This window comes from Parasteatoda tepidariorum, chromosome 9, assembly GCF_043381705.1.
Source record: "Parasteatoda tepidariorum isolate YZ-2023 chromosome 9, CAS_Ptep_4.0, whole genome shotgun sequence".
NCBI classification, from domain to species: domain Eukaryota; kingdom Metazoa; phylum Arthropoda; class Arachnida; order Araneae; family Theridiidae; genus Parasteatoda; species Parasteatoda tepidariorum.
This window is the reverse complement of record NC_092212.1, coordinates 73,685,588-73,711,894: the sequence shown is the minus strand read 5'-3', so window position 1 is coordinate 73,711,894 and position 26,307 is coordinate 73,685,588. Positions and strand designations below refer to the sequence as shown.

Sequence of the window (26,307 nt, the reverse complement as noted above, 5' to 3'; positions counted from 1 at the left end):
TTCCCTATTTACCAGTATTGTTCAGAACCTTTAAGAACAACAGAACACCATCCTTCAGAACCATGGAACCTCTTTCAGAACGCATTTCTCTGCAACCACGTGTTTACCGTAGGTAAGGTTTCTTCATGTAAGACGTTAAAAGTTTTTGCTCGTTAATGTAAGATGGACAAATACCTTGTAAAGCCAATATCTTCTACTCCGAAACGGACAAATGAAAATGAAACAAATGTGGGTAGAAGCGATCAAAACGAAACAAATACGCATTTGAGCAACCTAATGAGAATAGCTGATGAAAAAGTAGATGTAGAACATTTTCCATAGGATGATGCAGCAAAAATATTCAATGCTTTAAAAATTAGAAGATGTTAAAAATGCATCATAATTAAAGAAATTTTATTTTTTTTCAAGTCTCTTTACGTGTTTTTTTTTTTAATTTTTGAAATCTCACTTAACTTTTTAAAATCTCACCCTGTTTTTGAGAAAGGGTGAGAAATTCTCACCCATTTTTTTTCTGAGATGAAAACACTGAGTAATAAGTGGAATTTATTAATTTCAAACAATTTCTTTATGGAATTGTCTGAAAAATACCATATTCCCAATAAGGAATTTTATATTGAAAAGAAGCATGTATCCCTAAAATTGTCCATGAGTTACTTAAAACTAAATTTTATTGCTAAGTGTGTTACTTACTCATTACAGCTCAATCTACTTTCCAACCAGTCTGGTTAGGTTTAAGTTCTCTTGCAGTAACATTAACTATGTCAAGCTCTTGAGATTTTTTCTCTGCGTAATACAAATATGTGTTAGTTTCAAAGATAAAGTTTTTCCTGAAAATAAATTTTCTCCTTGTTTGTTGATTAATCTAGAAGTTTTTTTTTTTTTTGGAGGGTTCAAAATTTAAAATAAATAGAGACACAGAGATTAAATTGTAACATTAAAAACAATAAAACCGATTTCCTACTCTTCTGTTCAATATTGGTAATAAGTAGAGCCCGGATTTTAATGACCTAAAAAATCTCAACTAATGCCCTTAAAAAGTGCAAAAAATGGCCTTAAAAATGCAAAAATTGTGCTAAAAATGCCTTATGACATGACTTAAATAAAGTAAAAATATTGAACTGAAACAATGTTTTACTCTTTAAAATTATTATGAGTCATTTCAAAAAATATAAAGCAATGCAATAATTGTTCTACGTTCATTAAAGTTTGGAAAATATGCTTTTATATCCTAAAATAACAACAAAAAATATATATATATATATATATTCTCTAAAACATTTTCATTTTGTATAGAAACTTTAATGAATACCAAAACCTCCATCTCATAACAATACTAAATATCAGAATTACATTGGATTATTAAATGTTTTTTGATATTTTGAAATGTAAACGAACTCTTGTCTGAAAGTAAATTTTTATACCTGGAGAAGCTTTCAACGTCTACTGATATTATTGGTGCATACTTGAAACTGATACTCACTTCCTGACAATTCTTCTTCAATTTGAAAAGATGTTGCTTCACCTGTTAATATCCTAGAGATTTTCTTCATTGTTTGAAAGCCAGTGTAATAATAAAATTTGATAAAAAATAATTAAAGTTGGAAAAAATTAAGAAAAAACTTAAAAAATGCCTTAAAATGCAAAATACGCCCCAAAATTTAAAGAAAAATGCCCTAAAAGACAAATAATGCAAATGTCATCAAAATCCGGGCCTTAGTAATAAGATAAAATTTCTCAGAAAGCATCGAAAGCTTAAGAGATTGTTCATAGGTTGATCTCATTGCACTTAAAAAATATGTATATAGTTGTCTGATGATTTTCTTAATAAAAGAGTCAATGATTTTGACATAAGCATAAATGTCAAAAGAAATGTTACTCTAGTAAGAACATTGTATTTAGTAACTATTGATTATGCAAGTTTTTCAGAAATAATGTAAGTAAACATTCTGAAAACACTTGAGAGAGTGCTCTTTCATTTTTTCAGGAAAAAGTTGTAATGTATTAACATCTTTAGGTTAATATTATTCAAATATGTATAAACTAATAAAATGCCTGTCTGAAATTAGCATTTCAAATTTATTTAAATTAGTTTTTTTCTAATTAATTTTAAAGTTTATTTTTAATTTAATAATTGCTTAACAAGTTTATTATGGAAATAAATCAGGGTTCGTGATTTTTTTGCTTTTTTTAAAAAAATCAAAAGAATCAGATTTTTTTGATTTAAATCGGATTTTTCTGATTTAAATCAGATTTTTTTGATTTTTATTTAAATTCACTGTAAGAACTTTAATTTATGATTAAAAAAAATTATAAATGTTTAATCAAATTAACTTAATATTAAAACTATATTGTAACAATATTTTAGAAGCTTTAACTAAAATAATTTTTCATTATAATACATGGTTTTGAATGCATAGCAACCATTTTGAAACAAATGCATGATTAAAATTTAAAGACTAGATGAAATAGAGAATTTAAAGAATACTTCAGGGGTCTGTCTGGGTTTTTCTGAGAGGTACCTATTTTGTGAAAATTAAAACTTATATTATAGAATCAACACAAATATAGTAAAAATATGGATTTATCGTTTCTTACGAGACAAAAAAATAAAATTTTAAGAAAAAGTATTTTGTGTGATTATTCTATCATTTTTCCTAAAGTTGAATTTGTAAAGGTACCGTTAAACGGTAGTAAATTTGGCTTGGACAGACCCCTGTACTTTAACTATTAAAACAAAGTTTCAGTTAGCAAACCATAACTTTAATTTAAAATTGTGATTTCTTTTTTTTCCTCTTGATTTTTAAAATGACAAAATAAATGTAGCAGACTGTGTTTATAAATGTAGTCATTCATCAAATAATAAATAAATATTTAATCTATATATTTTTATATTAAAATATTCATTTTTAATTCTATATCAAAATAGATAAGTTAAGCTAAAAAAAAATTAGAAAATCTATGTACTCATTGGAATTTTTTTTCACAAAATTTCTTTATAGAAAATCAGATAATGTCAAAGATACTGTAAACATATTATGAGAAAAAAATACCAGTTAATAACCCTACTGCATCAAATAGACTTTGAAAGAGTTTGAAAGGGAAGAATGACACTATATTTGGAAAAATACATCTGAATTCATCAGCCCTCTTTTTTTCTTTTTCTGTTTTTGGCATATTAGGGTAATTTCTTTTTAACATAACCTCAAGCTTCAGAAATACACATTTTCCACCAATAAAATATGATGTAGATTTTAATTCACGCTTTTTCATTCAAAAGGTAGAATTTTAATTAACATTATTTGTATTATTTTTTGAAAAAAATTCATGTTTATTAATTACTTTCTACAGCTATGCAAGTCTATATTAAGACAGCATTAAATGTTTACTTTAATCTGTACTTTCAATCTCAAGAATCAAAAGATTTTTAAAAATGTAATTTCAAATGTGTTGGAATTTAATACACACCAAGGAAGAGAAACATATATATGTACATATTAAGTGTAATTTTGTTAACTAAAATTAATTAATGCAGCAATTTATTTAAATTGAATTTTAATACTAAGAAAAAAGAAAATAATAAAAGTATCAAAAATTTAAAACACTGTTTTTTAACTTTTAAAATCAATATATATATCGATAAAAAAAATTAGTTGATTTAAATCAATGATTTTTTTAAAAAAAATCATTTGATTTAAATCATGATTTAAATGGTGATTTAAATCAAGCTGATTTAAATCAACGAACCCTGAAATAAATTACTTCATATAAATTATTTTGTAATACTGCATGTAATAATATTAAATTATGAACAACCATATATATGAAATCCATCAACAAATTGAGAGAGTAAGAATTAATTTGAATTGAGAATTTAAATATTAAGAATAATTTTAATGCTAAAGAGCCTTTATTATGCCATGAAGGTTTTTTTAGATTCTAAATATATTTTTTAATTTATTATTCTTTTAATCATCTTATGGTGCAAATAAATCATCTAATATGAATTATATAATACTTAGACTGTAAATAATGATAAATTACGAGCAAATACCATTTTATAACCATCAACCGAGATATAATAAAAAGAAAGTAAGGATTAATTTCCCCTCCTTACTTTTTCTATAACCAAAGAGTTTTTACTACACTGTTTGAAGTTTATAATTTTTCCAATTTTATTGGATAGAAATTGATATCAATCAATTATGTTATCTGTTTCTCCTCCTTTAAACAAAACAAGTTAATGTTTACAAGTTTGTGTTATTTATAAAGCTGGACATAGGCTATACAGGTCCTTCTTTGAAGTGAAAAAGGTCTTTGGATTTTGGACTATAGTTTCGTAGACTATTTTTTAAAAATTGTAGTTTTTATGAAAATATAAAGAATTTTTTTAGGAAACAATTACACATATATTTTTTGTAAGTAAATTTTCTGGACCCGCTGACAATTTTTGGTATCTTCCTCCTTTTTGAGTATGGTCTTGATTATTAATTAGGTATAGCCTTCTTTATGAATTTTCTAAGAAGTAGCAATAAAGAGACACAAAAGAAGCATCAAATTTACTCTTGCAGCTGTAATATATATATTTTTTAAAAGAATTCTGCTCTCTCTTTAGAATATTTCTTTATAACAATTTGAATGTAATTGGACATAATTCAAATATTATACATTCTAAATGTTGGAATAAGAAACAAGACTTTTTTCTGAATCAATGGAGATTTTTTAATTAATTGGAATAAAAACAGATACAGTACAGGACCCGTTATCCGGAAATCAGAAAACCGGAAAACCAAAAAACCGGAACGTAATTCGATAAATTTTCTCGCCATTTGTTTAAAAAAAGATTTTTTTTCCTCATAAGATTTTAGGATTTTTCTTTCTTTTTGAAAGATTTTTACCTTACCATCATTTTGGAAATAATCATTAGTGTATTACTTAATCGTTTTTTCTTCTTTTTAAGATTATTTTCAAATACTTTTTTTTAAGTTGGGTTTAACAATAAAAAAAACGGTTTTTTGTAGCGATTCAGAAAACCGGAAAAATCAGTGATCCGGAATAGCGATGGTCCCGACCGTTCCGGATAATCGGTTCCCTACTGTATATTAATCTATTGCTGAAACACACTCACAAAAAATAAAATAATGATACTTAGTTAAAATATATCATAATGACAATGAGTCACAACTTAAGACATAGCAAGCTACATTGACTTTAATTGGCTAAAAATTTATGCATTTATTTTTATTTAGATGATTCTTTTAGTTTTAAATTGTAATTGTTCTCGTTCTGGGACTAGATGGGTATATTTATCATATTAAAAAAAAACCAACTTCTATTCTCTGCTTTCATCCATTTATTTTTAATTAGTTTAGTGAGTTTATTTCATAATATTTTGAGAAGAAATGCATCCTATGATTTTGTTAAGGAAAAAAAAAACACAATATGTTGTCTTCAACATACTTTTTATATTTAATTATGGATATTTTCATTTCCTTTACTGAAGGGTATGTTTTTATTATTTGATGATATTTTAAGTTTACAAGCAGAATGTTTTAAATTAAAGTTTTGTTGTTATATAATTACAACTATTTTTTTTCTTTTGAAAGGCTAAAAAAGAATTTTTTCCCCTCCTTAATAATAAAAAAAAATTGGAATGATTAAAAATTATTTTTTTATTTGATTCAGGTGAGGTTAAATTGGCAACAATTACAATAAAATAACAAGTTACTTTCAAACTTACTCTTACTTAGTTACAATTTATTTATTAGTTTGATTATATTCTTTAATACTCCATGTACAAGAAGTCATTTCAACTTTCTGTAGTATGCCTCAACGATTTTGGAATCTTCTCTCATTTATAAGATGGGAGAAATGTTTTTACTAATTTTTCTTGTTTTAGTAATTTGGAAGTCAAGGACAAAAAAAATTCAGAAGCAAAAAGTCTTATTTTATAAAATTTTTGAGAAAGCCGTTTTTTTAAAATTATAGTTTACACTGCTGTAGTTGGAGTATTTATTTTCATTAACTTACTAAAAACTTCCACCTGTGTCATTAGTGCTTATTTCTTCTGAAAACTAAATGTTTAGAAGAGGTTATTATCATTATTACTCTTTTTAAGTATAAAGGGAATATTCAACGATTTTCTTTTTAATGAAAATTAATTAAAAACGTAACTTGTAAGAAATTTCAACTTAGCACTCAGCAATCCCAATTTTCCTGTCTCTTTCCTCTTGAGTATGGCCTTTGTTTGCTGTTGTTTTCATATTGTTGTAAAGAGCACTACTTAAAAGAAGAACCTTTATTATAGATCAATTATGCGCAACCTATTGCTCGAAGTCCAAATTTGACACCCGAAGTTTATAACTTGGCCCTTGAACAATTTCAAATATGCATAAAAAACTATTTAATAAGAAAAAATTTAATAAAAAAAATATATGTCTTTTTTTTTAGCCTAAAAAAATTTAACTTTTATATATGGCTGGCTATGAGTTCAGTACTTGGAGGAAAATGCAATTGTTTACGAATTTTACACGCCTACTACTTATATCTATGTTACTTTCATACATCTTACATTTTTATGATTGCAATTTGCTTTTCTCATGTTGGCCCACAACATGCATTTTTTAGTTTTTGTGGCCCACTAAAGAAAAAAAAAGGTAGTACATCTCTTTTATAGGTCTAATCAAAAGTTTATTTGTTTTTGTCTCTCGGAAGAAATTAATTTATTGTTCAATGAAGTTTTTATTACTTTACACACATTGTAAAATTACTTTTTAATATGATGTAATTTTAAATAAAAATAAAATATTTGTGCATTCATATGAAAGTCATCAGTGGTTCCATGAAGTTAAGTGTTAAGTGCAAGTGTAATGGGTTCAGATTGCTAGTCAACCAGTTCTGGTGGTAGGCCAGTGATAGCAAGTATTGGGTTGAGCACCCTCATTTATTAAAGCATGCCTTTTAAGTTGAAGAGTCATACTTATTTCGATGATAAAATTTTTTTCCTTACAAGAATAAGTTAAGTGTGCTATTCTGTTTTTCGGATAAATTATTTTTTTCTAATTGTTGCAATGTTTTTTTAGGTCTTGAAGATGAGATCCAACCATATACTCAATTCTTCGTTAATAAAAAAGTCAATGGTTGTCAGCTGTTGACACTAGCCAAAGATGACCTAGCTAATTTGAATATGACCAAGATTGGTCATCAAGAGTTAGTTTTAGAAGCAGTTGAACAACTTAGGCAATTGGTAAGTTTAAACAAATATTGATTTTTCTCTTTATATGTTAATGACATAAAGATAAAAAGAATTTTTTTTTGCAATATTTATTATCAAGTTTAAAAATTTTTAAATTTGAATATTTTTAACATTTTTTAATAATTTTTTCTTCTTTCAAAATCTTTATATCTATCTTATTTTTATAAATCATTCTTACCATTTAACTTTCTTACCATTTAAATGTAAAAGTTATTTGATTTCTTCATTACTAATGTTACATACTTAGTAATTATAACTTATTATTCTTTAAAACACAGGTTTACATTTATTGTTATAAAATATTCTAGTTTAATGAGATTATTCATTGTACACAAGTCAATTCAATCTAGGAGTTTTTGTAAAGCTCCTGTTTTTGGAATTTTGAGAAAAAAAGTTTCATTACTAATGTTACATACATAGTAATTATAACTTATTATTCTTTAAAACACAGTTTTACATTTATTGTTATAAAATATCCTAGTTTTATGAGATAATTTATGTCTAGCACAGGTCAATTTAATCTAGGATTTCTTGTAAAGGTAGTGTTTTTTGGAATTTTGAGAAAAAAAGTTTCTTTTAATTCGACACTTTATGATGATGCTTTCTATTTTGCTGTATTTAATTGCAAATATGGCCCCTGTATCTCTTATACTCTCTTGAAAACTTTTGTGATTTTGGTTTAGCTTAATTTCTTTCTTTTTATAATCTTTTCAGCATTATAATCTAACATCAGAGACATTACAATCCTTAGCTCTTAAGTTGGGTTGCAAAGCTCAGAGTCTCTTCAATGATTTGAAACGAGTGTGCCAAGATTATGCTAACACTGGGAAGAAGGAGAGAGTATCTGTTGAAACTCTTTCTGCAGTTTCAGATTTAATCAATCTAGTCAAATCTTTAATTTCTTGGTTAGACAGGTAATGATTTTTCTTTTTTCACAGTGTAATTAATTAATCATATTTTTAAAGGTTTTAATGGTTAGCATTTTTTCCAGGTATCCTTTTGTTGGACAAGATAGTTATGTTGAAGTTCGAAAAATTATTTTGAAACTGAGCATTGAGCTGGCCTCAACTGCTCAAAGAGATCAATTTGCTGAAAATCCTCATGGAACAATCAAAGAAATTGTGAGTATATTTATCTGATAGCATATCCCTAAAGATTATTCATATCGGTCATTCATATCAATGTTATTTATCATGTTTAATGTAGCACTAATTATACTAGCTTGCTTCGTGTTGTGTTGTCTAGTCTTTTTAATTTGTGCCTAGAATGTCAGTCAAAAAACTTAATTTTATATTAAAGTTTGATATTGATATTTATGGGTGTTTTAAAGAATAAATAGTTAATATGATGCTATCAGTTCACTAACAGTTATCATGAAGTTAATGCTTATTTTTAATAATTTTTCTATCATTTTAAATATTTTGTGTTCATACCTGATATTTATATTTAGTGACTATTATAAATCATTTTTAAGCGAGTTGTGCAGATGCTTCATCTTATCGTTTAGACAAATTTGTTCCTTAGCAACCACAAGGAAAAAATATGTCATTGACTGAGAAACTCAATTAATTTTAAGAAATTGTTTTCCATTTCATGAAAATAGAGAACTGTTTTTTTAAAAAGTGGTTTTGACAAAATTTCCTCTTCAATATTCAGAAAATATAGCTTTTTTATTCTATTGTGGTTAAATAATAATCAATGTGGTTAAATTTTATTACACAGAGAAAAAGATCTTGAAAGTAGGCAGTTATTTTAAACTGTTTTATTGCTGAAAGGTTTTTTTTTTCCGTTTGCTAAAAAAATCTTTATGTAATTTCAATTATGCTAAAACTGTTGTTCATTTTTAATAAAATTTTTTTTAAATATTACTTAAGACTTATACGAGTAAGATTTATATATTACATAGATATAAATGCATAAGATTTAATCAGGAAAAAAAATCAAGGAAAAGAAATTAAAAATTTCAATTTTTTTTAAAAATATATTTATAGATATAATATTAAATATTTATTGGTTTTAATATACATTAATATTCTAAACTACAGATTTTTTTAGTGCTCATATTATATTTAATGGAAATAAAGACCTGAAAAAGAAAATAAATATAATTTTATTTACAGTGCTCAAAACTTACAGAACAAAGTGATAAAATTGTTCAAGACTTCAATGATTCGCTAATCATTCAACCAGCATCCTTGGAAGTAGCAAAAATAAAGCGAAAAGTTGATGATGATGTGGTAAGTAAAGAAAAAAAGTTTAACTTTGTTTTCTAACTTGTGTTTTTCTAATTTAAATTTGGATTCTATCTGTTGCAGGGGATTCATATCAACTCTCTTTACACTGGAATACACATCATTGAAAGCATAAAATTTCAGGTATTTTTGCTTTTTAAAATTTTGTTGATATATTTTTACATCTGTAATGCTTTTATAAATTAAATATCTATGTCATATTATATTTGGTCACTTTTAGTAGTAAAAAGAAGAGCCTTTAGAGTTTACAGTTATTTTCATGTATGTGTATTATTTTCATGTATGTTATGTATATTCTTTATAGTTTACAGTTATTTTCATGAGTAGTAGACTTATAATTATTACGATAATGCATCAATCATTAGTTTTTCTTAAGTGTTAAAAAAATACAAGATAAAATATATACAATTTAATAACACAGAAATTTTGCAGACCTGTTATTTAATAATAATTTAATAACAGGTCTGCAAAATTTTTTAGGAGCCAGCATATTAAGAAATGAAAAGTTGCATTTATCCTTTATAAAATTAAAAATAGATAATTACATTTTTAATGTAATATTATTTTAAAATAAACAAAATAGTTAAAGGTATAGTTTTTGCTAAGAATTTTACTATGTCTATTAATTGAGTAAACTATATAATGTATTATAATATTTTCATGCACATAACACAGTTGTAAATAACATATGCAGATTCTACTAATGGTTTTCTAGTAGTTTTACATGCATTCCTGGCACTTACACATTTCATGAATGAAATTCCAGGCAACACTTTTAATTTGAATGGAATGATTAAGCATTTTCAGTTTTTGATGAAGAATGGGCTACATTTGTGTAATTACTCCATATTTTGCGCTTTCCTACATTTTCTTTGTTGCCCAACCGTAACATTAGATCAATCCATAATTGTTTGAACTTACACTTTATCATTGGTTAGTACAACATGGTTTTTCTGTATTAAAACGTTTATTTATTGGTTCTATAAGTCAAAGCAGTTTTTTAAAAAAATCGAAAAATTCCATTTAGTGCAACGACTATTACTACTTCTAATGTTTTTATTTTTTATTTCATTATTTTTTTTACAAAATATTTAGGCTTAAAAAAATTTAATTTAATAAAATATTGGTCATTGTCTCCTTTTTTTAGGTTCTTTGAAAAGTGAGGCAAATTGAATTTTTGAGTCTTGTTTTCTTTTCTTTTGTAATGTTAAATTTTTTTGTTTATGTATTTCAGAGTCCTGCTTACAGATCTGGCAAAGTTGAAGAAGGAGATGAAATTATTCAAGTGAACTATCAAACTGTTGTAAGTAACATTTCATTTTGTAATATATTTAATCAAATTATTAGCGTATTTTTATTTCTAGGATCCTTTTCACGATGCGAAATTAAAAATAGTTTAGTTTTTCATTTGTACTCAATTTTTTAGTTTTTATGCTCGGGTAATCTAATTTTGCTTTCATTATTTACAAAGCTAGCTTGTAGAGTTTTAGATATAAATTTTTTTTTAGCAAGTGTGCAAAGTCTTAAACTTTGTTTCTAGTCACATCATCTGATGTTCTATTTTCATTTTTTAGTGTCGTTGAAGTAATATTAGTATTTGATATAATAATGGCTATAATGGCTTAAACTTTCTATCTTTTTAAAGGTTGGCTGGCAGGTTAAGAACATCATCTGTTCTATGAAAGAACATCCATCAGAAGTTCATTTAACCCTCAAAAAGCGACCTAGACATCCAAATGTTCTTGGGCAGGTAATTAAAAAATCTATCTATAAATTTTTCTTTAAATATTTATTGATTTATATATTATTATTTATTATAATTATAAAATATTTAAAGATTTATTTGCTATCATTTGATGTCTAAAGTAGTTTTGAATAGTATGTTTTGTGTTCTCTTTTGCGAAACAAATAAAAGTTTTTTTTTGGTGAAGAATATTGTTTTTTAACTTATTTTTGGAGGAGTATCATCTTGCTTGATTGAAAGAACATTATTATTAAACAGATACTCATTATTATTTTTTTTAAACAGATACTCATTCTTTAAAATGTGCTGCCCCCATTCATCTTGTGTTTCATTATTTTTTTGGTGAAAAATCTCAAATTTTTGGCACAAATACCCTGAAAAAAATGTAAACCAATTTTTAAGAAATATTTTTTTCGTGAAATATTTCTGACTAATGTTAGATCTAATTTACATAATTAAATTTTTTTTAAAAATTTTTTATAAGAGCAAAAGTTGCAACTTTCATGTAAATCAACCATATTACCAGTAATGTTATATATTTTCCAAGATAAAATATAAATTTTTCACTTCTTTCTTGAATCCTCCATTGATTTCCAAAGAGATCATATTCTTTTAACTATCTTGAACGACTTGCCATCTGTTGTGCTTCCCAAATAAGGACTACATTCAAATTACATCATTAATGCAAAACTGAATAACATTATGAAGCAAATATATCTATTTCTATATATATCCTCAAATGATTTATACTATATAAATCCTCATATGTGCATGAGAGGGTTAATAAAATTGTCAAGAAATATTTTCCTATGAATTCATTTAATTCAATATCTAGCTTTTTATTTAGCATGAGCAATCTTTTATATTTTATAGGTTATTACATTATGGCCATATAGAATACCTTCTAAGAAAACAGCATTTCGAAAATTTAAATTCAGCAGAAAAGATATACGTGAACTTTGTCCTAAGTCTCCTGGAAACAGGTAATAAATCATTTCAATGTTTTTTAGCATAAAAATGTCTTTAATTTCTTATTTTATATTTTGAAAATAGTTTGCTTTTAAATAATGTGTTTATTTTTAAAAATATAACAAATGCTTTTATTGCACCTTTGATATAAAAAGCACTTTGCAAATCTTGGATATGTCTACCCTATTAGACATTTTTGACTCATTAAATAGTTCAGATGTTTTATGTATTTACACATGATATATTATTTACATCATCAACATTATTTACATTAAATCATTTACACATATATTATTTACACAAGAGTTGAGTGAATGAATATTTTACTTAATTTTAAAAATTTTACTTAAAAATTAACTGTATACATTACTTTATTTCTCAGTTTTCCTATACTTCTGCAAACCATTGTATTTGGCTGAAAAAATTAACGTTTCATGCATTAAACATATTATTATACCCTGATGTCTTTCTATTTTGATATCATTTTCATTATTCAGTAATTTATATTTCCTTATGAAAAATGATTTAGAAGATTTAATTAACGTCAAGTTTTATTTCATGACAGGGTGCGTAGCATTTTTAAAAAGTGCTTAAAGGTGCTTATTTTCGATTTTCGTTTTTTGAAAGCCCTTAAAGGTGCTTTTTTCATTGGGTGTTTTTAAAAAGTGCTTAATTTTCCCTTTTCCAAATTTAGATTTTTCTTTTACCATGTTGATTTTCGCTACAAATTATGCAGAAAGACACTTCACATTGTTCTATTCAATGTTTTCACAATTAATTCAACTCCAATCTATTTTGGCCCATCGTCAAACCGTAGCTTATGAAAACGCCATTTGATTTACAAGATTCAGAAGTTGTGACAATTGGCAAAAACAATACCAAAAGATTATTTTTTTTTGACACGACTGTTAAAACCAAATAATACCTTCAATTGTCAAAAACTTTTCAACCATGCCTAGTTATGATATTCTCTTAAAGTGCTTAAAATATTATTAGAGTGCTTGAAAAGTGCTTAAAAGGTGCTTATTTTTTGTTGAATAATTTGGCTATGCACCCTGCATGAGTAAACATAATTAAACATATTAAAATCATTTCTTCTTATATTTTTAGGGGAGAGTCTAATAGTGTATCAGAAGTAAATGGTACCCTCGCATCAGAAAAAGAAAGATTATTGGCAACAAATAAGCCTCGTAGTAGATTACGAAGAAGAGCAACTGTTACTGGTGTGTCTCCAACTGCATTACAACCACCTGTGAGTTTAGAAGAGCTGATTGGAAATAACTCCAAGCGCAAGGAATCAGTTCTACGCACAATATCGTATGATCCTAATAAAACCATTGACATTGAAGATAATGTCTTTAAAAGGGAAACACAAAGTTGTAGTGGGCCAGACGAGAAAGATAATTTACAGCTGCCTGAAAATACTCCTCAAGCAAGTAATGACAAGGACTCAAAATCTGCCACAAGTACATTCTTACGCCCACCTCAAGAAAAGTTTATGACTGGTCACCTGAAGCGACAAGAAGCTTTGAAAAATTCTGAGACTGTTGCTAGAGCTGGTGTTGCAGTAGCGGTGCAACCAAATGGTCCTAGTTGTGCACCACCCAAGCCTCCTCTACGAGTGGTGACTCAATCCCAGAATGACGCTAATACTGTTCCAGAAGTTCCGCCATCTGGTAGTCAAAGTCCAAAACAAAAATTTGCTGATTGGGTAAATCGTCAGAAGAAGAAACCTGAAGGTAAATTTTTACTTCATTTTAGGCAAACCTAAATTTTGTTTAAGTATTTTTTTTAATAAAAAATGTCTTATTTTAATTTCTAAATTATTTATTTTCTGATATCAAAAGAAAATGTAGGCTTACAAATTTCAGTTAAAAAGTCAGTAATGTGATTTTTTAATACAATTTTACACCTGTTCTCTTTGTATACTATATAAACATTATTTATTAATGTGATTACATTTTGTATATCATATTGTGTCTTATTTTCACGTAATATTATATAAATATTTAATTTTATAAATATTGAAACCTGCTCAAAATTAGAGTAAGCTTTCCAATTATTTTTTAAACATACAATTTATGTATGTTTAAGCTATATTTGAATTCTAAAAAATTGCAATAAATTCAGCAGTTTGCTCTAATTTAGTTTATTTTTAATGAACAACACATAACAAATAGACCAAAATCAAATTAAACTTCATGATAGTTTGATAATCATGAAACATGATAGTTTGCTATTATCTTTCTTATTGTGATTTGCGAATGATAAAAAGAAAAAAAGTATATTTGTATTTCAAAATCAAGCTGTTAATAAAATATTCTTGTTATCATGAAACATCACACTTTCTGTTATTTAAAATCAGTTTAAAATCATAACTCATATTTCTTCATTTTTTTATGCATTTTTTAAAAATTACTGTACCTTTGAATTATTTAAATAGTATAAAACTGTATTCTCTATGTACATTAAATGCTAATTTTGTGTTAGCATCTGCGGTGTTTGAGTTTTTGCGTTGATATTTTTGTTGTTATATCTTTTTGATATCTTTTGTTTAAGGGGGATTGCTACAGCATGCACTTACATTGTTTAGTCCAGATTCAAATTCTCAGACTTGCTCCTCACCAACACCTAAAGATGGTGGTTCTCCAAAAAGTCCAAAACTTCTAAGTGGCTCACCAAAGCTCAAGAAAGCTGCTGGCAATCTCTTCCAATTCCCATTCCGAGAAGGAAGACCCTCTTTGTCAGAGGTAAATTGATAGAAACAATTGAAGATTTATTGTAATTGGAAATTTGAATACTGCTAAAAAAGGATGAATACCGTTTTTTTAAGAATTCATTGTCATTTAAGATGCAAAATTTTTCCATGGTTCCAGAACCTGTGTAGATTTAACACGACATAAACGTCTTGTGAATTCTTCTTATCCGAAACAAGACTGTTTTCACATCGAGCAAAAAAATTTTTTTTTCTTTTCAAAAATCGATTTAACATGACATAAACGTCTTGGGAATTCTTCTTATCCGAAACAAGACTGTTTTCACATCGAGCAAAAAAATTTTTTTTTCTTTTCAAAAATCGAGTAGTAGCTAACAGAAGAAAATATTTATTCAGTTAAAAAATAACCACTATTTTGATAGATATTGGAAAATTGACTTATCTTTTGCATGCATTCACACTCATGACAGTTAATAAATTTTGTTGCTTCATTTCTAAAAACATGATGAATTCTTACATGATAAATTCTTATTAGAAAAAGCAAGTGTATTTTTTTTAATAAAGTCATCCTAATATATTCTACAAATTATCATTACTTGACAATAATCTGTCTGACACCTTATACTACATTGCAGTTATATTCTTAGGAATTATTGTTTCTTAATTTTGGCTACTTTTTTATTGTTGCCAAAATTACAAAACAGTTGCAACTGTTTAAATTTGTGATAAGACTTTGACAAGAAGAAATCTTTCTGTAGTTTGGTCTTTAGACCTTGCAAACTCTCAGTTGGTGAATTCTATATTTTTAAAAGTTCTTTCTTTTTATTTTGATTTAATTTATTTTACTATAATTTTTTTTCCTCTTTATTTCCAGCTACGCAGCTTAAAGAAATCTGCCAATTCAAAAGCTTTTAGTGAAAGGTAATGAAATAAATCAGTTGTTAATTTAGAATTTAATGCTGTGAATGTTAGTTGAATTCTGTGTTTGAAACTAATTATTGTTTGTGTTATTTATGTTGCATTAAGTCTGATATAATGAGACAAAAATTTTTTATTGCAATTCTTACTATGCATGCTTATTTTTTTTTACTTCTTTCTATGTTCTGAATTGTTTCTAAACATTTAGATAGCTCTGATATTCAGTTTTTTTTATAATTTAAATGTTTTATATTAATATATTATATTAATTTTAATGCATTATCTAAAATTTCTTAAATATGTTTCTTACAAATTGCTGTATATAGATGTTCATATTCCAGTAATAAGCATGAGCCTGTTGAAGAATTTTAAAAACTTAATAACATTGAGGAAAAGCAGTTTGTTTCACGAGAAAACAACCACCTTCTTTACTTTTTTGTACTAAGTTCAGGGTTAATTGTTAATTTGTTAAATATGTTTTTAAAAAAAAGATTTTTGTAATAGTTATGGTGATTTTTGTTCCTCTTGCTTATATCAAGTATTTTATATGTAGCCTTTTTAAAGATTATTTTAAAAAAAATTCTATTTATTTCTTTTTGATATAAAATTTAAAAAGATATAATTTTTGTGGATTATATTAATGGTGGTTTAAATATGTTTATTTAACAACTATTTTTGTTTATTTAAACCATTATATTAATAGTGGTTTATGTATCATGAGTATGTTCAAGAAAAAAAAAGCGTATTTCCTCTTTGAAACTTAAATAATGTGTGTGATAAAGAGGTGTTCCAATAGTAGAAAGGAATAAAATAATAGTGGAAAACCTATTGTTCCTATTCAAAGAAAGTAATAACATTTTGCCATTTAACAAGTATAACAATTTAAAAAAAAAATGCATAAATTACACTGGGGAACAAAATTTTTGTTGCAGTTATACAAATACTTAATTTTGCGTAATTCGGGTGTGAGGATTTCAAATCTGAAATAAGATTTGCTGCTAAAGCTTCAATTTTTTTTAAAAATGACCTTTTTAGTATATTTTTTGTCAAAATGTATGAGTTTTAAAGCGTTATATATAACAGGGGGCTGCATAAATGTTGTGACAAATTTTTATACAGTTAGGGCACATCATTAAGATTAAAATTGCATAACCACCCTTGACAGGAAATGTAGTTATACATAGCCCTTTATGGCTGTTTCTCTAACATCCTCTAGTTCAAAAGCCCTTAAAGAAAAAGTTCACAATAAGAATGCGCCACTAGATTCATATGAAAATATTTTCAGACATGGGTTTCTATCAATTTTAATTCTGATGATTTAACTCCATTAAAAGTTTGTTGTAGCATTTATTGTTGTAACAAATTTAAACTTGTACCTTTCAACAAAGTAATTGCTTAAAAATGTCATTTTTAAAAAAGAAAACTGTAGCTTGGAGAGCGAAGCCAATTGCAGATTTGAAATTTTACAAAAAGTATCTAAAATCTGTTAAAAAAATCTCGTGCATCAGAGAAAAAAAATGTTCCTCAAATTCTTTTCAATTTCCTCAAATCCTTTTAAAATCTAAACATTAGTAACTTAATTTTAGAAATATGTGCTGTAATAATCACTTAATTTATTTTAAAGAGGAGTCAAGAATAAAAGTATAAAAATTGAATACTTTTATTAACAAGGGCACATTCATGAAATTCACTAAGCGATAATAGCCTGTCAGTCGACGGAAACTGGAACAATCTGCTTTGAGACTAACAAAGAGTGCCCTTTAGGGAAGGTAGCTGTTAATATTGTAGTGGAATTCATAGTAAAATTTCTGAAAACCTGCACAGTTTCAAGTATTAGTTATAATAAGTAGTTGTAATTCACAAATACCATTAACCCATATTAACATATTAAAATTGTGTAAAAAAATCATATTTTGTGGATTTTTTTCATAAACATGAATTTGCTTTCATTAAATTTTAATTATAAACTATGTTCAGTGTTATATTCTGTTGCGCTTAATATATTTAACTCAATCTTCTTTTAATAGGGTAAACAGTAGCCAGAATGATGCTCCTCCTATTACCTCTCCCAAACAGGTAATTAAAATATTCAGTTTTCAAAATTTACACTTGGTTTTAAGTTCACCTATTTATGTTTTTTAGTTTTCACTTAAACCCCAAGTTTATTTTGTTGTTTTTATGATTTTTGTTTTATAGTTTAATCCCCATCCCTTTATTCCTTTTCTATTTTAGAATCCTCCGCCAAAGAGAAATCCGAATCAATTCAAGAAACCAGGTAATTGTCTTGTTTTAGAAAAACTAACTTTAATTCATTTATCATTCATGGCTTTAATTTATAACTATTATATTTCTGTGTCAGACCTGATTAAAATTTCCTTAGCTTATACCTGAAAAAATTAATTATGGTGAATATGCTTTGCCATGGCTTAGATTTCATTGAACTTTTATGAAATCTTTTAAAATATTACTCAAATTCATCTAGATGCATTTTTTTGTTGTCTAAATTTTAAAATAAAAATATTTTTCTTGCAATAGTTTTATGGCTTTTATGAAAGATATTTGTGCATCATATTAATTTCTATGATTCTTTATTGATTTTCAGACTTTTGTATAGTTTTGAGATAACTTTAAAAAAAAAAAAAACATTATTTACAGACTTACATTTTTTAAAAACTGACTTACATTAATTTAAAAGAATCATTAGTTAAAACCTTAAACTTAAATTTAGCAATAGGACTCATGTGCTCTTGAAATAATAAACATTGTTTTAAGTTAGTTTATTTTCACAATCCATATTTGTTGTAGTCTATTAAATTATTACATCTTAATGCTTGTTAGATTGCTTTTACTGCTTTCAAGAGTTATAATTATAAAGCCAATAAAATAACCCAATATCGAGTTTTAAATTTGTATTTCATAATGAACCGACTTTTTCTCCGCTTTTTTTTCTAGCTATTTAAAAATAAATTGGTAAGTATTACGCTTCTAAAATGTTTTAATGTGATAGCCACTAAATTTATTAATTAATATAATGAATTTTAAAAGAATATTTTCAAGTAAATGTTCATTTTGGCTAAAATTACATGTAACCAAAAAGATTTATTATGTATGTATTTAATTTTGTGTGAGTATTAGTGATCAAATTGATTAATTTTTGAAAATTATATTCATTTTGAGTATATTAAGACAAGTAAAAAAAAAAAAAAAACGTCATACTCTCAAAATCCTTTTAATTTTTTCTTGTAGCATTTTTAATAAAGTAATTGCGTTGAAGTAAATGCTGTTTAGTGTGACTTTTTTGTTTTTAAACTATTTTTGCTGCTCCATTTTTCAAATAGAATTGTGGAAAAGGAGTATGAGTTTTTAATTTTTAATGATGTTTCAAAAATAATAACGAAAATATGTATAAAAATGTGAAATAGATGTAATTACTAATATCTTAAAATTTTGATTAAAAATGAATGCTGTGCATTACACTATTTTAATTAAATTAAAAAAATGACAAATTTAAATGATAATTAAATGATTTTTTAAACAAAAAGAATTTGCTACATGTATGTTTTTATATTTTAAAAAAATGTAATGATTTATGATACTACTTATTTAATGTGGTATTTTAATATTCTGTCATTTGCAGGTTTAAATAATAACATACCAATTCCTGTGAAGAATTCAAAATTACCTTCTGATGTTAATGGAGGAATAATAAGCCACAAACAAAGCTCCAAAATTACTGACAGTTACATTCACCCAAAATCCATCAATTACGCTAAAATTCCACAATACCCTTGTGAAATGCACGAAAGTAAAATTGTTTCACTTAAAGGTAAATCCAACAGAAACACAATAAATAGCCAAAAACAACTTCCACATGCAACTTCTCAGCCTACTCGTAATAATCTTCATTACCAAAGAGCTCGACAAATGTCAAAAGCGGCTAATCAAGATTCCTCAAGTTTAATGCGCAATTCAAAAATATCCTCAGCTGCATATTATTCTCCTTCTGGTAGATCGTTAAGCTTTAACAATATTGCCATGTCATCTGAAGATGACAGTAGTTCAGATGAGTATGAAATATACGCAGAACTTAGCAATGCACATGTATCTGCTGTCAGGCAACAAAATCCTCCTCAAAATTTACCATACATGGGTAATGATACTGATTCAACATTTGTAAAGCAAGTTGCTGAAATGTATAATATGTTGAGCCAAAGACAGCAGTTCCTACAAACTCAAGCAAATAGAGGCTACCGTGGACCAATGAATGCAACTGACAAAGCTATTATTGATGAGCTTGCCATGCGGATGTATCATGCTTTACAGATGAATCATATGCAAACACAGAATGCTTATCACAACACTCCACATAATATGCCTCCTCAATATCCTCCTGTTAAAATGCCTCATAACCCTATGCATTATCAAAATGGTAATTGTGAAGTAAACAGCCGCTTACAATCGGAACATTTTCAACAAATGCATGTACCAACCAAACTTCAAGCACATCAATACAATTTAGGTACTTCTGCTCCAGAGAAACCTGTACATGAACATCCTGTTGATTTACCACCTTCAGGCTGTTTGCCATCTAGGACAGTAAATAATGTTTTCAAATCTGCTACTAGTCAAGAAATACACAATCTGTATACCTCTCAATTGGTTAGTAGAAGCAGCAGTGGGAATGTAACTGAAAATGGTAGGTGTAGTGAGCATCCTGATGAATGTATTGAAAGAGATCATTTGTATGAAACTATTCCTTTCCAAAAGCCTCATGATAAGAATTGTGATTCTGGTGATGTCTTTCAGCAAGAAGAAAAAAGTTATCTCTACCCAGCTGAGAAGGAGCTGGAACGAGGTATACCAAGCAAAGATAGGAACCATTTTTTATCCGATAATGCTCCGGAAAACATTGCTCTTGCTCGACCGAACCCTAATTTTGTGAGAGAAAATATGTTTTGTCCAATAAAAGAAAATACTTTAAATGCAGATCAGGTTACTAATTCAGCATTCAGACAGATAAATGCTTCAAAAAATGAGCAAAACCAAATACAAACAGATAAAATCAGTTCTGAGATTAATGGTCCTGGAACTATATTTGATAAAAATGTGCAACCAGCTATATCTTCTTTATTGATAAACATTCCAAAGCCACCCAGTGAAGTTTATCCAGCAATTAAGAAGTCATCATCTTCCCAAACAGACTCGGAATTTTGCGATTCTGTCATTGCGGAAGACGATTCTGATGGAATATCACCTAAAATTATTGATGAAACTTGCATAAATGGGGATGAATCATTTACAACAGCATTGAATTGCACTAGCAATTCAATAAGTGATAGTCTTGGCTACAGTAGTAGCAGCAGCCTAAGCAGTAATTCTTCTGGAAGCACTATATCTTCTTCTGGTAGCTGTTATTATTATGTTGAAACACAAATCAAGCCACAGTTTACTATTAAGTTTCCCTCTGTCACATCCGAAAATGGAGAAGAGGTGCCACTTATTGACCTCAGGTCGCCAACTTTACCAACTATGGGAGTTTCGATGTTGAATAAGAAACTGAGTCCTAGCAACAGTGGCAGTGAACATGGATCTAATTCAGGTTCTAGAGCAAGCCCAAATATTCCTGTAGAAACTGAAATGATGAAACCACCCAGAATTGTTACTGATGTAGGTATGTTAATTGTCTTTTAAAGTTCATTCAAAGTATAATTGATTACAAAACTAAATAAACTGGTAGCCATAATTTTTCCTAAGTTTACTAGTGTAAGTAATCTGTGAAACTGGCAACTAGAGAAAAATAAATTAAAGCAATATATGCCATAAAAAATGAATTCATTATAAGAGCGATAGTTATTAAATGTCAAAATTATTAAATAACAAATTAATTTTAAACAGTTAATGTAATGAGCAGAAGAATATTTTTTGTTAAAAAAATGTTCAACAATATTTCAGCTTTAATTACTGAGCTTTTATTAAATCAATGTCAATAAATTTAAATTTTATACCTTTTTCATAGTATTATTATCAATTGTATTTGAATGAACTGTATATATAGATTAAGAAGTTAAGGAAGTTTAATATTTTTGTTATTTAACTTGCAATTGTTTAAAAAATGGTGCAAATTGATTTATTTAGTAAAAAGTTACCTTTTGTGTTTTTATTGAATTATTTTTTTCAACTCTTGACAGTTTATCAGATCAGTGACTTCATTAAAATATTCATTAATTTTGAGAACAGAAACAGTGAAATATGTGTATATATAAGTGAAATATGTGTATTTTCTTCTTTTAAATTAATATTTAAAATAATGTATTTCTAATTTATGCAAAGAAAAATTTAATTTCTATTGTTAAGTTTTCCTATTTCAAACTCTCTTTCTAAATCAATGTTTCTTAATGTGAGTTTTTATTCCCACAGAAGAAAAATCTGGATTATTTTGGAAATTTTTATGTATAGAACAAATTGTCATCTAGACTGGACTTTATTCAGTTAATAGTACACTTTTTGAATATTAAAAATAAGGTTGGTATTTTTAGGATTACATGGGACATAGTATAAGAAAATGTCAAAAAACCTGCTCTAGGTTGATAGGTTTTTATACTTAATTATTAATTTCTTAAATGGTACAAATATTCGTTTTTTATTAAGTTATAAATTCTTTTTTTATTGAATGTTACTTGCATTAAATCAAATGATGGCTTAAATCTTTTAACTAATTTTAATAACTATATGTTTATGTTTATTATTTTTTTCTTCCAGAACACACTTTTTAGCACCAAACCAGAAGAATACATCATACATATATGAAAAAAAACTATTTATTGAAATCTGTATTAGTTGTTTCTTGAAGTTATGTTTGCAAATTTAAATACCATATAGATATTTCATTTATGTACATAAATACAAATTAAGTTAATTAATATATTCTATGAAAAAAAATTATTATCCCTTCATTATTGGCTTTTTTAAATTTATAATTAAAACTTCTAATTGTTAGCAAAAATAAAAAAAAGATAAATTAAATTTTTATTTGAATTTTTTTAAAAATGTTAATGTATTTTGATAACATGCAAAATTTAAAAAAGAGTCCATATAACATGTTTTTTTATATATTAGTGCAAATATTTAATTGTAAAAATATGAATTACATGTTTTTTTTTATATATTAGTGCAAATATTTAATTGTAAAAATATGAATTTTCAATGTTGTGTTTGCTGTGATATATCAGAACATTTAAAACAGTTTGAGAAGCTCAAAAATGTTAATCACATGGTAATGTATCAACTCTTCACATGGAAGTAAAGAAAATAAAAATAATTACAAAGTTTTAATAATAAAATTTGCTTTAATTTAGTAATAAAATAGTAAAAAGTATTTTGCTAAAATTACTTGGATTTGATAAATAGTCTTATCAAAAAAATTATAATCTGTGATACACTATATACAGTAAATATTACTAATCAGCCTGATCATTTTAAAAATTCCTCTACGTGTAAGAAACAATGCATTTGAAACTTTCTTTTTAATTGAAGAACATATCAAGGACAATATTATTTTCATATTTGACTATACCTTGCTGATAAGATAGATTGGACGTGATCTATTTTTGTAATTGTATGAATCTATCCAGCCATATAATGTTTGAACATATCGTATACTTAAAAAGACATCGTACATAATCCATGAAACTAGAGTATATTTAAGAGAGATGAATTTTCTGTCAGTAGTTATGTAAACTGCAGAGACAATAGTGCAATGGTTATGTGTATATATACGTCAATCAAGTAACATTTGTCTCGTAAAAAAACAACATATCACTATTGTATCCCCTTTTTTGTGATACAATAAATGTTTATGGAATTGTATATGTTAATTCTGTGTAAAAATAATGTGTTAGTGAAAGTCATATATTTTTTTTTTAAAGTTGCAGACTAAAAATACTATATGGTAATGAAGCACAAGAATACTTTGCGAGTTAGATTCACAGCTTTCATCATATTCCATAATTTCAGCTGTTGAACTGACCTCTGATTCACATTTCACCTGAAAGTTGTCATGTTGTGAATATTCTATCAAGTCATTATCAGGTTCGGCATTCTGTTATAAATTGCTGTCAGTATGCTTCTGGGATAAAACTGTTATAAAAATACCCTTTCCGAAACCATTAAGAATAGTCTTTAGAAACTTTTTTCCAGATATTAAGTTTAAAGCTTTAAAAATGTTGACATTATGTGAAAACAATGAACTAATAATTGGGTGAAGAATATTCGGAACATTGGCATTTCTGGAAAATAGAATTAGTAGACCCTCTAAATATCAGGATTTATTTACATTATTGATATAGGATATGAAAAAGGACCAAAGGAAAAGACGTTAAAAGCGGGAAATCATTATTCATTGGGGTCGTTAAATCCAAGTTCTATTGTATTAAAATGCACGCAGGATGCATTTTTTATAAAAAGTAAATTTTTTTTAATTGTAATTTGTTATATCAAGTCACCCTGTGACAGGTTGGAACTGTTGATTATGCCCTATGTCGATACTTCTTTTTGCGACCGATTGACATCTCAACTAATTGCTACTGTCTCTATTCACAACTTTAGTCAGTTTAAGAAAACTAGCTTTTGAAAGTGTTTAGAAGAAGCTGTTAGAAAACATCATAGTCCATTGAAAGCAGCATTCCTTTTCCGCACACACATGGCAGAATAAATACAGATTACACACAATCTAGAAGTTTTAATTTTTCAAAATGTACTTAACTAATTTCATCAATTGTTATAGAGATAGAAATAGATAATATAATAAATATATGACTTTTACAACCCATTATTTTTACATAAAATATCAGTCTGATATTTATGTTTGTTGTTGTTTGGATAAAATTTCTGAAATATATTTAATAGTGTAAAAAGAAAGAAAAAAAATTAGTTTATTGTACATTTGAACCTTCATATTGGGCTGCTTCATTGTTTTTAAAGGTGCTCAATTTGTATAAAGTTATGTATATAGGTATTCAAACTTTTTGATATTTACATTATAACTTAATTGTAGTTAAATTTTTTCAGAAATAATTATTTATGAATCTTTTTCAAAATTGTCGAGTTTTCAATACTGAACTCATTATACAAATTGTTATGTAAATTGGATTAGTTTTTTATTTTAAATTCACTGGTGTATATATACATTTCAAAATAATAATTTTTATTTTAAACATAATATCTATCTTACTTTTGAAGAAGTTTTTATATGCATTTATTAAGTTCTTCATAAGCCAAACTGATTAAAATCTAATTACCTGGTTAGGCGACATGTATATCACCTCACCAGGTAAGGCACTGTAAAATATGTCAAAGAAGCAATGTAATGTAAATGCATATAGAAGCAATGTAAATATATATAATTTATATACATCTCTTATATCCTGAATATAAATTTAGCTTTAAAGTTAAGTTTCAGTCTGATTTATACAATTTTGTTTAAAAGTTGAAGAGGAATTTAATCAGTTTGGCTTAAATTATGCTATACTAAAAACAAAAATTTTAATGTTTCTGTAATGCAATAATTCTGTGATGTAATGTATGTAACTTATATACATTTCTTATATCCTGAACATAAATTTAGCTTTAAAGTTAAGTTTCAGTCTGATTTATACAGTTTTGCTTATAAGTTAAAGAGGAATTTAATCAGTTTGGCTTAAATTATGCTATACTAAAAACATGAATTTTAATGTTTCTGGTAGCAAAAAAATTATTCAAACAGATAGTTTTGTTTATTCACATAAATTTCAGATTAAGATTATAATCACACAGAAAATTGAATTTGTTAAAAAAGAAATTCATTTACAATTTGTTAAAATGAAATTAAACAAATAAATAAAATTGTTAATGAGCCAGTAACAAATTTTAATTGCTTTTAATAAATTGAGAAAGATAGTTAAGGTATTTTTCCTATATTTTATCTATATTGTGGTGCATATTTACATATTTCATACACATTCTATATACATCATAAACATTCTATTTTTACATCCTAGCATGTTGATGTAATCCGTATACGCTCATTTTTATGTCTGTAGTTTTTTGTCAAAAGATGTGACTGTCTCTTTTTAAGAATAGTGATTGCCGAATTCGTTAGTAAGTTGCAGTGAAGTTCATAACAGTTCAGCCTCTCTACAGTCCTTTCAATCTTGACTAGAAAGTCATTTTATAAAAAAAGTAATAAAATTTTAAGCATAAATAATAATTATTAAGGCATAAAAATATGTTTCTTAGAAAAAATATATGTTTGTCTCATTGCTTTGTGTTTCAGTTTTATTCATTAACGCAAGTATGAATTTTTAAGTATTGTTTAAGAAACTATGCTAACTCAAAAATCTTTCACAATAAAGAAAGGTGCAATAAACTATACAATGGTATTTGTTCTTTAATTAAAGTCTAGGTTTTTTTTAAAAACAGC

At 26.4% G+C, this 26,307-nt stretch overlaps 1 protein-coding gene across 3 annotated transcripts in view; it reads left to right on the top strand.

Annotated features, from left to right (window-relative positions):
* The window catches only part of LOC107451441 (uncharacterized), a 31,443-nt gene extending 8,580 nt beyond the window's left edge, over positions 1-22,863 (top strand). Inside the window, exons 2-16 of one of the 3 annotated variants that reach the window (XM_043043818.2) lie at positions 7,080-7,243; positions 7,967-8,166; positions 8,244-8,373; positions 9,373-9,489; positions 9,568-9,627; positions 10,739-10,807; positions 11,150-11,254; positions 12,122-12,231; positions 13,328-13,956; positions 14,777-14,967; positions 15,808-15,854; positions 17,879-17,927; positions 18,084-18,126; positions 19,489-21,518; positions 22,611-22,863. In XM_043043818.2, coding sequence (XP_042899752.1) covers positions 7,080-7,243; positions 7,967-8,166; positions 8,244-8,373; positions 9,373-9,489; positions 9,568-9,627; positions 10,739-10,807; positions 11,150-11,254; positions 12,122-12,231; positions 13,328-13,956; positions 14,777-14,967; positions 15,808-15,854; positions 17,879-17,927; positions 18,084-18,126; positions 19,489-21,518; positions 22,611-22,658 — 3,992 coding nt within the window. In that variant the 3' untranslated portion in view covers positions 22,659-22,863. Of the gene's footprint in view, positions 1-7,079; positions 7,244-7,966; positions 8,167-8,243; positions 8,374-9,372; positions 9,490-9,567; positions 9,628-10,738; positions 10,808-11,149; positions 11,255-12,121; positions 12,232-13,327; positions 13,957-14,776; positions 14,968-15,807; positions 15,855-17,878; positions 17,928-18,083; positions 18,127-19,488; positions 21,523-22,610 lie in introns of all 3 variants that reach the window. The other 2 variants (XM_043043819.2, XM_071185586.1) reach the window with 2 other exon arrangements.
* The last annotated feature ends 3,444 nt before the right edge of the window (positions 22,864-26,307 follow it).